The 14,771-nt window shown below is 44.9% G+C and overlaps 1 protein-coding gene across 2 annotated transcripts in view; it reads right to left on the bottom strand.

Annotated features, from left to right (window-relative positions):
• The window catches only part of SLC36A1 (solute carrier family 36 member 1), a 48,069-nt gene extending 34,387 nt beyond the window's left edge, over window positions 1-13,682 (bottom strand). Inside the window, exons 1-2 of one of the 2 annotated variants that reach the window (XM_015141261.3) lie at window positions 13,409-13,682; window positions 1,674-1,821 (exon numbers count right to left, since the gene is read on the bottom strand). In XM_015141261.3, the coding sequence (XP_014996747.1) occupies window positions 1,674-1,816 (143 nt within the window). In that variant the 5' untranslated portion in view covers window positions 1,817-1,821; window positions 13,409-13,682. The remainder of the gene's footprint in view (window positions 1-1,673; window positions 1,822-13,408) is intronic. The other variant, XM_001110184.5, reaches the window with a different exon arrangement.
• Window positions 13,683-14,771: the final 1,089 nt, after the last annotated feature.

The raw sequence follows: 14,771 nt of genomic DNA, 5'->3' as shown, positions 1-14,771 counted from the left end.
AACATCAGGGCAGGAAGGGAACCTTGGAACAAAGTGTATCCTGGAAAATGTCACAATACAAGCCCGAGGAAGTTATCTTCTGATTTGTTCGATTTCCAAGAAACAAGGACATATTTTGAATTGACCGTTAATTATAACATGATGTAGATATAAAAGATATATTCAGAATAGCTAACAGGCATGCATCAGCTTTCACATGTCCACAACCTATGAGCTACTATCCTAAAGTTGCGAGTTGGTAGGTTTTGAGCTTCAGAGAGGTCTCTCTAAAAATAAAAATCCAGATCCCATCTGGTAAGTATTGCTTAGACAAGTTGATATCTGAGATCAAAAAGGAGCAAAAATTGCAAAGGAAACTACAGAGAGGGGAGCTTAAAAGTATCTTACGATAACGAGCATGACCTCTGAAGGGAAGCCATCACATGCCATTGGCTGTGTGTGGAGCTGCTTCTGCATGGGGGCTGCCAATGCTGATAAGGTTGGAGGAAAGAGGGGCAGGGTGATCCACACTGCTGCCAGCTGTGCCCTAGGCAATCTACCACCAGCTAACTCCCACTGCAGGCTAATGGGGAATCTACAAAAACATACCCCTGAGAAATAAGCCATAGAAACCAAATCTTAGAGGACTGGTTGAGTACTTCCAGCCTGGGGCATAGAAATCAGCTGGTAGTGGTGATGGGCCGGGAATGTGGACAGACCACATCTTCTAGTTCCACCCCAGTTCACAAGGAAAATGCCCTGTACCAGCAGACAGTGCACGCAGAGGGAGCTTCTCCAGTGATGAGCTCCAGGAGGAGCTTCCATGGTCCGCTTGGGCAGTCATCAGGAATGGCCCAAGTCTAGTACATGAAGGATCTCTCAGTAAGTCACACTCAATCCACAAGGACACACAGAAAGGCTGATAGCTAAGCTTGAGGAATAAACAGAAGGGCTACAAAAGCTGAGATGCTGGGACACAGAGAAATGTCAGAGGTCTGCTGAGATCAGGAGTAGCTGGGAAACTCAATGGAATAGCAAAACTTCCTCTGAATTTTCTAATTCAAGTGGTGAGCCCCACATAGCCAGCATAGCTTCACAGTGGAGTCCTCAATTTTTCCTTACATTTGGGGAAAGTGAGACCTGAAGAGGGCCAAACTCAGCCCAGATGAGTCTGGGGTTCCAGTTTCTGGAGACAAGATGTAAGCCCTCTTTGGAGAATGCAAAGTCTATCTTTCCTTTCCTATCAACCCTGAATTTTTTAAGTGCAGAAGTTAATTCTCTCTTCCCACTTCTTCAGTTCAAACAAATAGTGACTTGGTGATGAGGCAGAAGTCGGGGGAGACTTTGCAAAGGAAGCTCCTGATGATGCTTGGAGATTATTTGGGGTTCTAGCACAGATGACACAGTTTTAAATTAAAAGAATGTCCTCTGTAGACGCTCTTCTTAAGTCCAAGCTCTTACTTGGCACCAGCCTTGTGGGGCCAACACAGCTGAAAGAAACAAAGAATAAGAAACTGCCTAGAGAGTGGCAGCCCAGGAAGGCAAATCTCAGCGCAGTTGCTTACCCAATCTCTTCATTGCCGACCTTCATCTGTAAAGTGGAGGACTGATGAAACTGGGGAGGAAAAATAAGTCCTAGGGAGACTTAGGAACACGAATCCCACCCGGGAGAGGAGAAGGTAGCAGCTACTCACGTTGTGCTGTTGCTTTGACCGAAGCGCTGGTAGGAGCCCGGGGAGGAGAGGTTGTTGAGGCCTTCCGATGGGCTCTCCTCGGGGCTCACATCCGTGGAGCTGTAGTCGTGGTAGTCTTCATTCCGAAGTCTCTGCGTGGACATGGCAGCTGGGGAGACAGGGCCAGCATTAAGACCTCCCGCAGCTGGAGCCTTTAGCTCCATGTTCGGGGTGGCCTCTGGGGTAGAAGCTGTCATTGTCGGAGTTGCTCACTGTGACAGCTGCGCTATGGATTAAGTATGAAAGTGCCTGGTACCAAGGGAAATGGAAAAGTGCAAAGTACACAGGGGTGGGCTGAGTTTACCTGACTTCTGACTCCTATCCTTCCCATTGGTATACTCGGTGCTACACTCATCAATTTCTTAATTTTCCAGAGTACAGCTAGACAAGGCAGAAGTGAGGCACTGCTTGGGAGGAATGGGCGAAAATGAAAGAGAAGGGCTTCCTGGAAGCATTCCCCATTCCGTAGGTCAGGATTATTGACTCCTTTCTCTGAGCTAATTTCTTGGACCTTGCGCAATAGTTCGATTTTATAGATAGATAGATAGATAGATAGATAGATAGATAGATAAATAGATAGATATATGCATGCACAAGCTCTTGCAGGGATGGAAATCTGGGTATTTCTCATTGTATACTATGTTTCCTCTGCCTTCAATGCAGAACACATTTCACTTAAGAAATCCCCTCTGGGCCAGGTGCGGTGGCTCACGCCTGTAACCCCAGCACTTTGGGAGGCCGAGATGGGTGGATCACCTGAGGTCCGGAGTTCGAGACCAGCCTGACTAACATGGAGAAACCCTGTCTCTACTAAAAATACAAAATTAGCCAGGCGTGGTGGTGCATGCCTGTAATCCCAGCTACTCAGGGGGCTGAGGCAGGAGAATCGCTTGAAACCGGGAGGCGGAGATTGCGGTGAGCCGAGATCGCACCACTGCACTCCAGCCTGGGCGACAAGAGTGAAACTCCATTTCAAAAAAAAAACCAAAGAAAACAGAAATCCCCTCTGGATCATCCAATTCTGCTCAAACTCCCACCAAATCCCAGAGCCACACATGCCGTTCTCTTTCTCCCTGCTGTGGCCACAGGCTGATCCTATACTCTTTGGAGGCCACCAGTTAACTCATACCCTGACCCTGGGACTCCTTTCTTGCTGCCAATCTGAGTATCGAGAAATGGTAGCTGAAAGTAGGTCAGAGGAAGACCAGGAACCTGAAGGGTGCGCACCCTGGCCCTTGTCTCAACATTTCCCGTCCACAACCCTTCTTCCTTTTTATTTTTAGAGATGTGCTCATTTTTAAAATGGTGAGAGAAAAAAATTCTCCTTTCAATGCGTTGGGAGGATGGTGAGAGTGGTGTCCCCTGGGTGAATTTACTCAGAAATACTATTAATACTATACAAAAGAGAAGAGCAAGGGCCTCTTTAAGATACACAGTAAGGACACATCTTGGGAGTGATGTAGGCCCCTAGGATCCTAGAGACCACTGCTAAATGAGCCTTCACAGGTCCCTCTAAGCCCCACTTTAAAGATGAAGAATCAGTGCTAAAAGATGAAGTAACCTGCCTTGCGACAGCTAGGTAGTGCCAAGCAGAAAACGTTACCTCCTGACCCCCGTCTGAATCTGAAAACGTCTACTCTATAGAGTGCCAGCTGCTATGAGAGAGTCTTATGGCACAGGGAAAGAGCCAACTTCCTGCTCTTCGAAAACCGAGTGACAAAAAAGGGGTACATTAATATTAACAATGACAAGAATCCTCCCAACACTTGGCAGACTGGCACAGCTGCTTGCCCATGAGACTGTCCTCCGGCATGGGGCTGGATGCCCACCACAAGCCTGGGCACTCTATCTCAGCTACCTTGAGAGGAGACAGGATCTCCAACTGCTGTCACAGCACCCCACCCTGCCCTGACACCCAGCACCACCTGCCAGAGGATGGTGCTCCGCCGAAGCCTCCCCTTAGGTCCGGTCCCAGGGGACTCCTTTGGAAACACCCCAGCCTGGCACCAGAGAGATCCATGGGAGATCACATTTTCTCTCACCAGCTGCAATGTAGGAAGGACCCCCAAGCTATCTCACAAGGGAAGTATCTGGCAAAATGCCAGCAAAGGACCTGGAAATCCCAGAGAGGATCCTGCCTAGCTTCACCGCCAGAGCCACTTGGCTAAAAATCTATGACAGCTTCATTTACTCATGAGCTAGAGGAATTCAAGGACACCATCCAGCTCGGGGGCATATAAACTCATTAGAGGGTGGGGAGAAAAAAAAATCTCCGAAGTATCTTAACACCAGCATTGAAACCTCTTGCTATATAGGCATAAGCTCGTAAGTCAGTTTATAGGTACATCAGGAGGCCCAGGCGCCAAGCCTGCCTCTGTCAACAGTTTGCTTAGTACCTCTGAACCATTTTCAAATGTGCAAAAAGCACGGAGTGTAAACTAAAATACCTCTCAGCTCCCTCTAGCACTGGCATTCTAGGCGTCCATGAACATAATTATTTATGCAAACAGCAGCTGAGTGCAGTATCTCACACCTGTAATCCCAGCATTTGGGGAGGCCGAGGTGGGAGGATCACTTGGGCCCAGGAGTTCAAGACCAGCCTGTGCACCATAGTGAGATCCTGCCTCTGGTGAAAAAAAGAAAAAGCTGCTAATTTCTAGTCCCAACATACCAAAAGCATCTGAAGATAGAACCTTCCAAGTGAATCTTGTGAGAAAGAAAAGAAACTTTTTATCTGAGGAATCCCTTTAAATTACAGGTCCAGAGAGGCACTAAAATGTGACAGCAGTCACGTCTCTCTCCCGCCTTGAGTTAAATAATTACCTCTTGAAGCCTCTTGCTATGTGGGTTCTAGACTGACACCACTAAGTCATACAATGCTAACACTGGACATCATAACTCATACCCTATAGTCCAACAATGTACAGCCCATCACTAATCCATGCTATTTTTGTAAACTGATGAGAATTCCTGTCATATCACTTTGTATCAGTCCTCTCCTTGTTCGCTTTTGCCTTTAAGAACCTGTGGTAACAAAGGCCGAAGGAAGCACTCCCCCAGGCAACTTGAAAGTGTGTCCCGGGCAGCTGTCCTCACTTTGGTTCAAGTAAATTGTTAAAAATTGCATTTTGTGTCTCAGTTTCTTCCTTTAGGTTGACACCTATATATTACTGAAGGTGAAAGGATGGAATACAGGGACTCATAAGTTGCCCAATCCTTCCCTAGCAACTGAGAAACCACTCTGTTGCCTACTTGGTACAGATGTTCAATTTATCTCAAACACTGTAAAGAGCCTTCTTTATGCTGTGTATAAAAACTGAAGTTACCCACTGCAGAATATTGCTAAGAAAACTGCTCAAGAAGAAGCTGAAATCTACAGAAGGTCCAATAAGCCTGCAGGATATGGAAGATGTGGCTTAGCAACTGCATGCGTATTGAAAAAAGAAAAAAAAAATCTGCTTGGGAGTTCTGGTTGATGATAAGCTCAACAGAAGACAATAATATAATCCGAGATACCAAATAAACCAACACAATTCTAGGTTGCATTAGGACATGAGAGAATCATGGGTGGACATTGGCTCCATCCATCCCACATGCTAGTATGGACATCGGCTCCATCCACTCTACGTGCCAGTAAGTGGACATCTGCTCCATCCACTCTGCATGCTAGATGTTACACATGAGTAGATATTACACAACTCAGAATTGCCAGACAATGTGTTCTCTTCCAGGTAGCATGCTATAAAGGGGATAACGACAAACTGTGGTATATCCAGGGGTCAGAACTAGGGTCAAGAGGGGTAGGAAACCAACTAAATGAGGAATGGTTGAAAGCACTGAGAAGGTTCTACCTAGCAACTTGAGGGGTACATGACCTGTCTTTAAAAGCTGTCACATGGATTAGACTTGTTATTTGGAGCCTCAAAGGTCAGGCAGAGCTAGGATCAGTACGTGGAGAGTCAAGAGGGCTGATTTTTTGCTAGGCATAAGGAAGAACTTTCTATCAAAGACAGATCTGTTCCAAATAGAGCAGATCACTCTGGGAGAAAGCCTGTTCCCTTATCCCTGAAAAAAATCCAAGCAAAAGTCCTTTCTCAGAGTGGTTATATAAGGATTCAAGCATCAGACGGTGGGCACAGCCACTCCCTGGAGTTCTTTCTATGGCTCTTTCTGGAAACCAAGGTCTCCTCCTGCTGCTCTCTGTCTATCCCCATGAGTGCCGGCATCCATGGCCACGCTGCCCTTGGGCTCCCTTTGATGAAATCTGATAATCAAGTCTACTGCTGCAATCGCCAGTTCCTGCCCTATGGGAGATTTTAATATTACCTAGTAACTGTCCAAATGAGGGTTGTACTATGTGAGAGTTGAAGGCAAGCTTGTCCTTTAGATTCTCGAGGACAGTGAACAGAACACAAAGTCAAAATCTCCAGTAGATATTTAGACTCAGAAGAGTGAGCAACTAAGTAAGAAAAGTCTGCAAGTTTGATGGCCAAAAAATAAAAATAAAAAATGTAAGTGTATAAACCTTAAAACATTTCTTTCTTTTTCCTTTTAGCTGTGTAAATAGATAAGAGTTGCTCTTCAATCTACAAAATATGCCATTTTTAACTTGGCACTAAAAATGAGCAGGTGGAATCACTTTGTGCAATGGATGCAGTATGGAAAATGTATGTGCAAATTGAATTTTTATTTTTAAAAATAAAGTACATGTTACTCTATTTTTAAAAATAAAAATTTGCAGGCATTAAATTTTCCAGAAGTGGGCAATTTTAAGGGGAATTCTACAGTGATATTTTTTCAAGGCAAGGCCAGAAATTTTTCTAATAAATTCAAATGCTGATGTTCCCATTTTAACAACATGGGATTTAGGACTCAGGAGAACATAACCTGGCTGTCATTCTAATCCCAAAGTTGTTTTCTTATTTTGATACAGAATTGAGAAGATTGCATTAGATGATTTCTAAGTACACTTTCACTTCTAAAGTTTCAGGATTCCAATGTCAATTTTTTAGTGACTGGGTTTGTTCAAAATAAAGGAGCATTAAGACTTAATAGATGGTAACATATTCTAAAGTTGTACCATCCAGTACAGTAACCACTAGCCATAAATAGCTATCTTACACTTGAAATACAGTTGGGTAAAACTGCAATGTGCACACACTAGATTTCAATGAACTGGTACCAAAAACATTGTGAAATATCCCATGAATTAATAATCTTTACACTGATTATATATTGCAATAATATCTGGGATATATTGGGTTAAAATGAAACATACTTCAATAAAAAAAAAAAAGTAGATTTCTGAGTCCAACTTGATTCCACCTGAGCATTTTATTTTATTTTTTTTTATTTATTTATTTGAGACAGAGTTTCAATCTTGCTGCCCAGGGGAGTGCAGTGGTGCGATCTCGACTCTCTGCAACCTCCACCTCCCAGGTTCAAGCAATTCTCCTGCCTTAGCCTCCTGTGTAGCTGGGATTATGGGCGTGCACCACCACACCTGGGTAATTTTTTTGTATTTTTAGTAGAGATGGGGTTTCATCATGTTGGCCAGGCTGATGTCAACCTCTGACCTCAGGTGGTCTACCCACCTTGGCCTCCCAAAGTGCTGGGATTAAGGCGTGAGCCACCACGCCCAACCTATGTTTTGTTGTTGTTGTTTTGTTTTGTTTTGTTTTTTGAGATGGTGTCTCCCTCTGTTGCCCAGGCTGGAGTGCAGTGTCGTGATCTCGGCTCGCTGCAACCTCTGCCTCCTGGGTTCAAGCGATTCTCCTGCCTCAGCCTCCCGAGTAGCTGGGATTACAGGCGCCCACCATCACACACAGATAATTTTTTGTATTTTTAGTAGAGATGGAGTTTCTCCATGTTGGCCAGGCTGGTCTCAAACTCTTGACCTCAAGGGATCCACCCATCTGAGTCTCTCAAAGTGATGGGATTACAGGCACGAGGTGATTTATTTTTAACTAGCTTCCTAGGTCATCTTGATTATAGGTAGATTTATATAAAGCACTACAAAAAAATATATGATCTTATTATGTAGGTACCCTAGGCCTCACCTCCTACCAGAATTCATGCAATGGTGCCACTTGTTTGCAAGCTAAAAGTGTCATCCATTATTCTCAAACAATTACATTGGTTTGGACTTTGGAACTCAGAGCAGCAGTAAATTCCCCAGATGTATTTTCTCCTCTCTGTCGATGGAATTCTAAAAACATGAACAAGGACACAGACTGTGTTGCTATGTGTGGTCTACAGGGAGGGAAGTAAAATGGTTTGACTTCTACATAATTTGTTTTTAAAACAGCATTGGATAGAATTCCATCCAACTTACCAGAGCAGAACATTCCATAAATTGAGACTTTTTCCTGTAGGAGTCTGATGCTAGAACATGCACAGGGCAGCTGCTGACCTCAGCAGGTTCTGCACAAAGCAGCCGCTGAACAGGCAAACGTGCACACTTTTACTCACAACCATGAAGACCCCTAAATGTTAGGGCCAGGTATAACTTTAGAGAAGATCGACCTCCAGCTTCCTTCTTAGGGGTCAGAAAACCAGGGTCCACACATAAAGGCTGACTCATTCACGGCCCAGGTAGTCAAAGATTTGAGATGAGAATCTAGCAAACCAGCATCCCAGTCCAGTGTTCTTTCTACCACACCTTAAATTATATACCCTCCTTAAAATCTCCCTGCGAACAAAGCTGGCCTCAGAGCCTGGGGCAGGATTAGGTCTGCAGTGGGTGGGTATTCTTCATAATAAAAAGCACCTGAGTTTGTAGTCTGGTAGTGTGACTCTGAGCAAGTTACTTCACCTCCCTTTGCCCCAGTCTCCTCATCTGAAAGATGTCATTAATAACAGCTACATCACAATATTGTTATGAAGATAGATAGGAGGAAAAAATAAATAAATGTTACATATGTTGTCTGGAACATAATAAAACCTCATTAATGATAGCAATTGTGATTATTACTGCAGATAAGTTCAAGGACAGGAAGTGAGAAAAGTTCACTAAACAAAGTCTGCAGTATGGGCTCCATTTAAAACTGGATTGTGGAGCCAGGTTCCTATCTTGCAGATGGCTATCTAAGTGGTATGAACATCTCAGTAACCCACAGACAGTTTTCCTAACTTCACTGAAAAGGAAGGCACAGAGGGGCTCTTCCTACTAGAGATAGTCATTAAGAACAGGCCTGCTGGCTCACATTTGTAATCCCAGCACTTTGGGAGGCCAAGGTGGGAGGACTGTTTGAGCTCAGGAGTTCAAGACCAGCCTGGACAAAATAGTGAGACCTCATCTCCAAGAAAATAATAAAATAAAATAAAATAAAATAAATAATAAGAAGAAGTAAAAAACAACTAGTCCTGGGTGTCAAGGCTTCCAAGAGAAATGTTTTGGGGGATTTTTAAACAACCCAAAATGCAGCACCATGTGGTTCCTATTTCAGCCTATTTACAATGCCCCGCGTATCGGCCCCCATGCCCATTAAGTAGAGGCTACCTTTATGTGCTCATCACAGTAAGGCCTGGCCAAAGGAGAGAGGTACAGGATTCTTTCAAGGCCTGGGTGGAGGTAAACAGACTCAGTGAGAGTTTCCTCTATGGGAAACAAGAGAAGGCCTGGATGGAAATAAACAGATTCCATGAGTTTCCTCCATGGGAAAAAGAAAAGCTGGCCCAGGTATGAGTAGTGCTAATCAGTCATGCACTTCAGAACGGGTTATCAGCACCAGGCCAGGAAAAGCAGAAACAGAAGACTATTCACTCATCTGACCTTTGAAGAGGTATCAAGCATTTAAAGAACTGAGACACTCACTAGAGGAGAGAGGGTGGTGATAAAAAGAAAGAAAAAACAGGAGTACTTAACATGAGAATAGTTACCTGAGACAAGGTTATCAATAGAAACAAAGTGATCACAAAACTGGACGTTTGCTCCATCCATTCTACATGCCAGTAAGTGGACATCCGCTCCGTCCACTCTACATGCCAGTAAGTGGACATCTGCTCTGTCCATCCCACATGCTAGTAAGTGGACATCTGCTCCGTCCACTCTACATGCCAGTAAGTGGACATCTGCTCCGTCCACTCTACATGCTAGTAAGTGGACATCTGCTCCATCCATCCCACATTAGTAAGTGGACATCTGCTCCATCCATCCCACGTTAGTAAGTGGACATCTGCTCCATCCATCCCACGTTAGTAAGTGGACATCTGCTCCCTCCACTCTACATGCGAGTAAGTGGACATCTGCTCCATCCACTCTACATGCCAGTAAGTGGACATCTGCTCCATTCACTCCACATGCTAGTAAGTGGACATCTGCTCCGTCCATCCCACATGCTAGTAAGTGGACATCTGCTCCATCCACTCCACATGCTAGTAAGTGGACATCTGCTCCATCCACTCCACATGCTAGTAAGTGGACATCTGCTCCATCCACTCCACATGCTAGTAAGTGGACATCTGTTCCATTCACTCCACATGCTAGTAAGTGGATATCTGCTCCATCCACTCCACATGCTAGTAAGTGGACATCTGCTCCATCCACTCTACATGCTAGTAAGTGGGCATCTGCTCCATCCATCCCACATGCTAGTAAGTGGACATCTGCTCCATCCCCTCTACATGCTAGTAAGTGGACATCTGCTCCATCCACTCTACATGCTAGTAAGTGGACATCTGCTCCATCCACTCCACATGTTAGTAAGTGGACATCTGCTCCATCCACTCTACATGCTAGTAAGTGGACATCTGCTCCATTCACTCCACATGCTAGTAAGTGGACATCTGCTCCATCCACTCCACATGCTAGTAAGTGGACATCTGCTCCATCCATCCCAGATGCTAGTAAGTGGACATCTGCTCCATCCACTCTACATGCTAGTAAGTGGACATCTCCTCCATCCACTCTACATGCTAGTAAGTGGACATCTGCTCCATCCACTCTACATGCTAGTAAGTGGACATCTGCTCCATCCACTCTACATGCTGGTCAGTGGACATATGCTCCGTCCATCCCAGATGCTAGTAAGTGGACATCTGCTCCATCCATTCCACATGCTAGTAAGTGGACATCTGCTCCATCCACTCTACATGCTAGTAAGTGGACATCTGCTCCATCCACTCCACATGCTAGTAAGTGGACATATGCTCCGTCCATCCCACATGCTAGTAAGTGGACATCTGCTCCATCCACTCCACATGCTAGTAAGTGGACATCTGCTCCGTCCATCCCACATGCTAGTAAGTGGACATCTGCTCCATCCACTCCACATGCTAGTAAGTGGACATCTGCTCCATCCCCTCTACATGCTAGTAAGTGGATATCTGCTCCATTCACTCCACAAGCTAGTAAGTGGACATCTGCTCCATCCCCTCTACATGCTAGTAAGTGGACATCTGCTCCATTCACTCCACATGCTAGTAAGTGGACATCTGCTCCATCCACTCTACATGCTAGTAAGTGGACATCTGCTCCATCCCGTCTACATGCTAGTAAGTAGATATCTGCTCCATTCACTCCACATGCTAGTAAGTGGACATCTGCTCCCTCCATCCCACATGCTAGTTAGTGTACATCTTCTCTATCCACTCTACATGCCAGTAAGTGGACATCTGCTCTGTCCATCCCACATGCTAGTAAGTGGACGTCTGCTCCGTCCACTCTACATGCTAGTAAGTCCAGTCCTAGAACGTCACAGACTCTTGAGTTGAAAGAAAACTTAAAATTTTGTCTAGTCCAACCCTCTACCCAACAATCTAACTTCATCTACAACTTCCCCGAAATAATCGCCCAGAGACAATTACCTGCAGTGACAGGGAGCTCTGCGCTCAGTATTCTAACACAGGAGACCACTAATTCTTTGAAAGTTTTTACATTTACCAAACACCCTTCCCTTATGGCACTTTCATCTATTGGTCCCAGTTGTAGTCTCCAGAATATTACAAAATAAATGGAATCCCTTTTTCTTACACTGCCTTTGGCACAGAGACAGCTCTGAGCACTTCGAACTGCCACAAGAGGAGGCTGAATGAACAGCTACAGGCCTTAAAGGGAAAACAAGGACTCCAGAGCAGGCAAATATAAATGATACAATCAGAAAACAAAGGGAGAGGCTTAATGCTGTTATCAGCACTGCCTCTGCTGCACGTAGCCTCCATCCCCAGACAAACACAATGTGAAGGACAGAGCCTTTTGTGTCCCTTTCTACTTGACTTCAAGAACATCTTTAAAGAAAACATGTTCTAAATGTACAAGTAAGTTAATTACTGTAAACGAGGCTCTAGACAAGAGTCAGAAGAGGGCCCTCATCATGTTTAAAATAATAAAAGACAGTTAAAAATCATTTTCAGTTGTTAGTATTTAGCTTAGACATAATACAGTGATAGGAAGAAAGAGGAGGATTTTATGGCAACAGAGGAATAAGCAGAGAAAACTGCTTTCTAGATAACAGTTAAGTCTTGTTGCAAGGCTGATACTCAGTGTATACAGGGGGTAAAATCTCTCTGAATAAAAAACCAAACAGACCCTGGTCAGTGGCACTGGCTCACACCCCTGTAATCCCAATACTTTGGGAGGCCAAGGTGGGAGGATCACTTGAGCCCAGGAGTTTGAAATCAGCCTGGGCAGCATAGTGAGACCTCATCTCTACTGAAAAACAAACAAAAACACAAACCTAGAAGGATGCACAGCATCCAGATCACAGCAGAAGGGGCCCTTAAGGATTCAATTCCATCACTGTCTAGACTGAGAAACCTAAACAGGAGTCACCTAAGGTTGCCAGGTAAGCGGCAGAGCTAGGACAAAATATCCTGATTCCCCAATCTCTGTTCTGCCCATTGCACCATGATGCTATCTTCAGCAAAATTCAAATAACTGCAAAACATCCATCCAAATAAGCAATCCCAAATCTGACAAGTTACAGAAAAAATAAAGCAAAGGTCTTTATATTCTTCAAGTTAATGTTAGGGCTCTCCACAACCTCGGCTCAGCCACCTATCCTTCCAGGAGCACACTCCGATTAATATTTCATATTTTGGTGTGACTTACACAGAATGCAGGACGGTTAGAAACCAAACCTACAGAAGGATGAGTTTGCAGAAAAATAATGAACAAACAGGGAACCACACCCAGAGCCAATCCAACCCCAGCGGTGGAAAATGCAGACAGCTAAAAAGGGAGAGGACTAACAAGAGAAAGGGACAGAAAGGAGTGCCTTTTCATATGTCAAGTTTCCCGCAGGAGGCAGCGTGGTGAAAAGCAAACAGCTGCTGAAGCTTAGGAACATTTGCATTCTAATCGCGGGTCTCCGATTAACTCTCTGGATGACCTTAGGCAAGCCCTTACCCTTTCCTGGAGTAAAGGCTCAGTTTCTCCAACTGTCCTAGGAGGGAGCTGCACCAGACGACTTCCCAGGGTCCTTGCAGTTCTGACCCAAAGACCCATTATTAGTCTGTCCCGAGCAGGGCTCCCGCAGTGGGCAAGACATTTACTGGAAACAGCTGGGGCCCTTTGCGAAGCGTGAAAGACGCCCCAGATGGTCGTTTGGGTTGTCTTCACCATCTACCCCAGTTTCCCCCACCTGTCAGTCAAACAGGACGGTGAGATCCCAACCCCACGAGGTCAAGGGAGATAGCGCGAGGGACAAGGGATCTCCACAATTCGCCCAATTCACAGAGGGGTGCCAGCGTCGTACCGCAGCTGCGGCCCGGGGACACCGAGGAGTCGCGGACCCGCAGCCCGGGCGGGTCCAGTGCCTGACCTGGAGCATCTGCCACGCCGGGAGGAAGGCGAGGTGGGTCCTGCCCAAGGCGGCTAGCGCCGCCAGCCGGAGCTCGTCAGTGGAGGAACTCACTGCTCGGGTTCCGGCCCCAGCTCAGGCTCCGGCTCTGGCTTCAGCACAGCCCACCCTTCCCGGCTTCAGTGTCAACCCCTAGCCATCCTCCTTTGCTGCCCGGCCAGCCGCTTCCGGGCCTCGTCACGTGATCCCCCCGCCCACGCCAGAGGCCTAGGTCACGTGCTCCCTTGCGCGGCCGCACCTTTTTTTCTCACTGAGCTCCGGAGCTCTGCTCCACAGCACCACCTGGCGACCTATTACTGCAACTGCTGGGAGGACTATGTTCCGGCGAGCTGGGGACTGCAAGTAGGAACTGAACGCGGCATTGATCTTGGGCATGGGACAGAGTCCAGTCGAAGAGCACTGTCCCTTGAGTTGTGGGTTTGTAAAATATTGCTAATTTTTACACTGGCTGTATTTTCTTTTACACATCTCGATGAGTTTGTATTGCCTTTATAATAAGAAATATGCATTTTTAAAAAAAAAAAATCTTCCAGTCAATTTTTCAGAAGCATACGCAAACTCTCATCTGTGGTTGCTACTGGAAATGGAACTGTGGGGTAAGGCAACGTTATCTTTTAATACATTAAAAAATTTAAAGTAACATTTTTAAATGGATGGCAACATTTTAGTATCGTATTATCTAGGCTTCTCCTTTTACCTCCTTGTTACAGATTTTTCCTTTAACAATTATGTAACAAATAGGCTTCAAGTCAAAAACTGTCACAAGAGACAGAGAAGATCATTGTTTAATGATAAAGGGGTCAATTCATCAAGAAGACACAATTGTAAATATATATGCATGGAAAATTGGAGCACCTAAATACATACAACTAATATTAATGGCCATGAAGGGAGAAATAGATAGCAACACAATAGTAGGAAAGTCAATATCCCACTTTCAACAATGGATAGAGCAACTAGAGAGAAAATAAGAAAATAATGAACTTGAATTGCACTTTAAACCAAATGAACCTAACAGATATATACAGAACTTTACATCCAACAGAAACAGAATGCACATTTTTTTCTCTGACACACTTGGAACTTCTCTAGAATAGACCATATGCTAGTCCAAAAAACAAGCCTTAAATTTAAGAAGATTGAAATCATATTAATATTCTTTCAGATCATAATAATATGAAGCTAGAAATCAATGACAGGAGGAATCTTGGAAAATTCACAAATATGTGGAAATTAAGCAACACGCTGCTTCTTTTTT

Source organism: Macaca mulatta, chromosome 6 (assembly GCF_049350105.2).
Source record: "Macaca mulatta isolate MMU2019108-1 chromosome 6, T2T-MMU8v2.0, whole genome shotgun sequence".
NCBI lineage: Eukaryota > Metazoa > Chordata > Mammalia > Primates > Cercopithecidae > Macaca > Macaca mulatta.
Note: the sequence above shows the minus strand (reverse complement) of the source record. Positions and strands in the feature narration are given on the sequence as shown.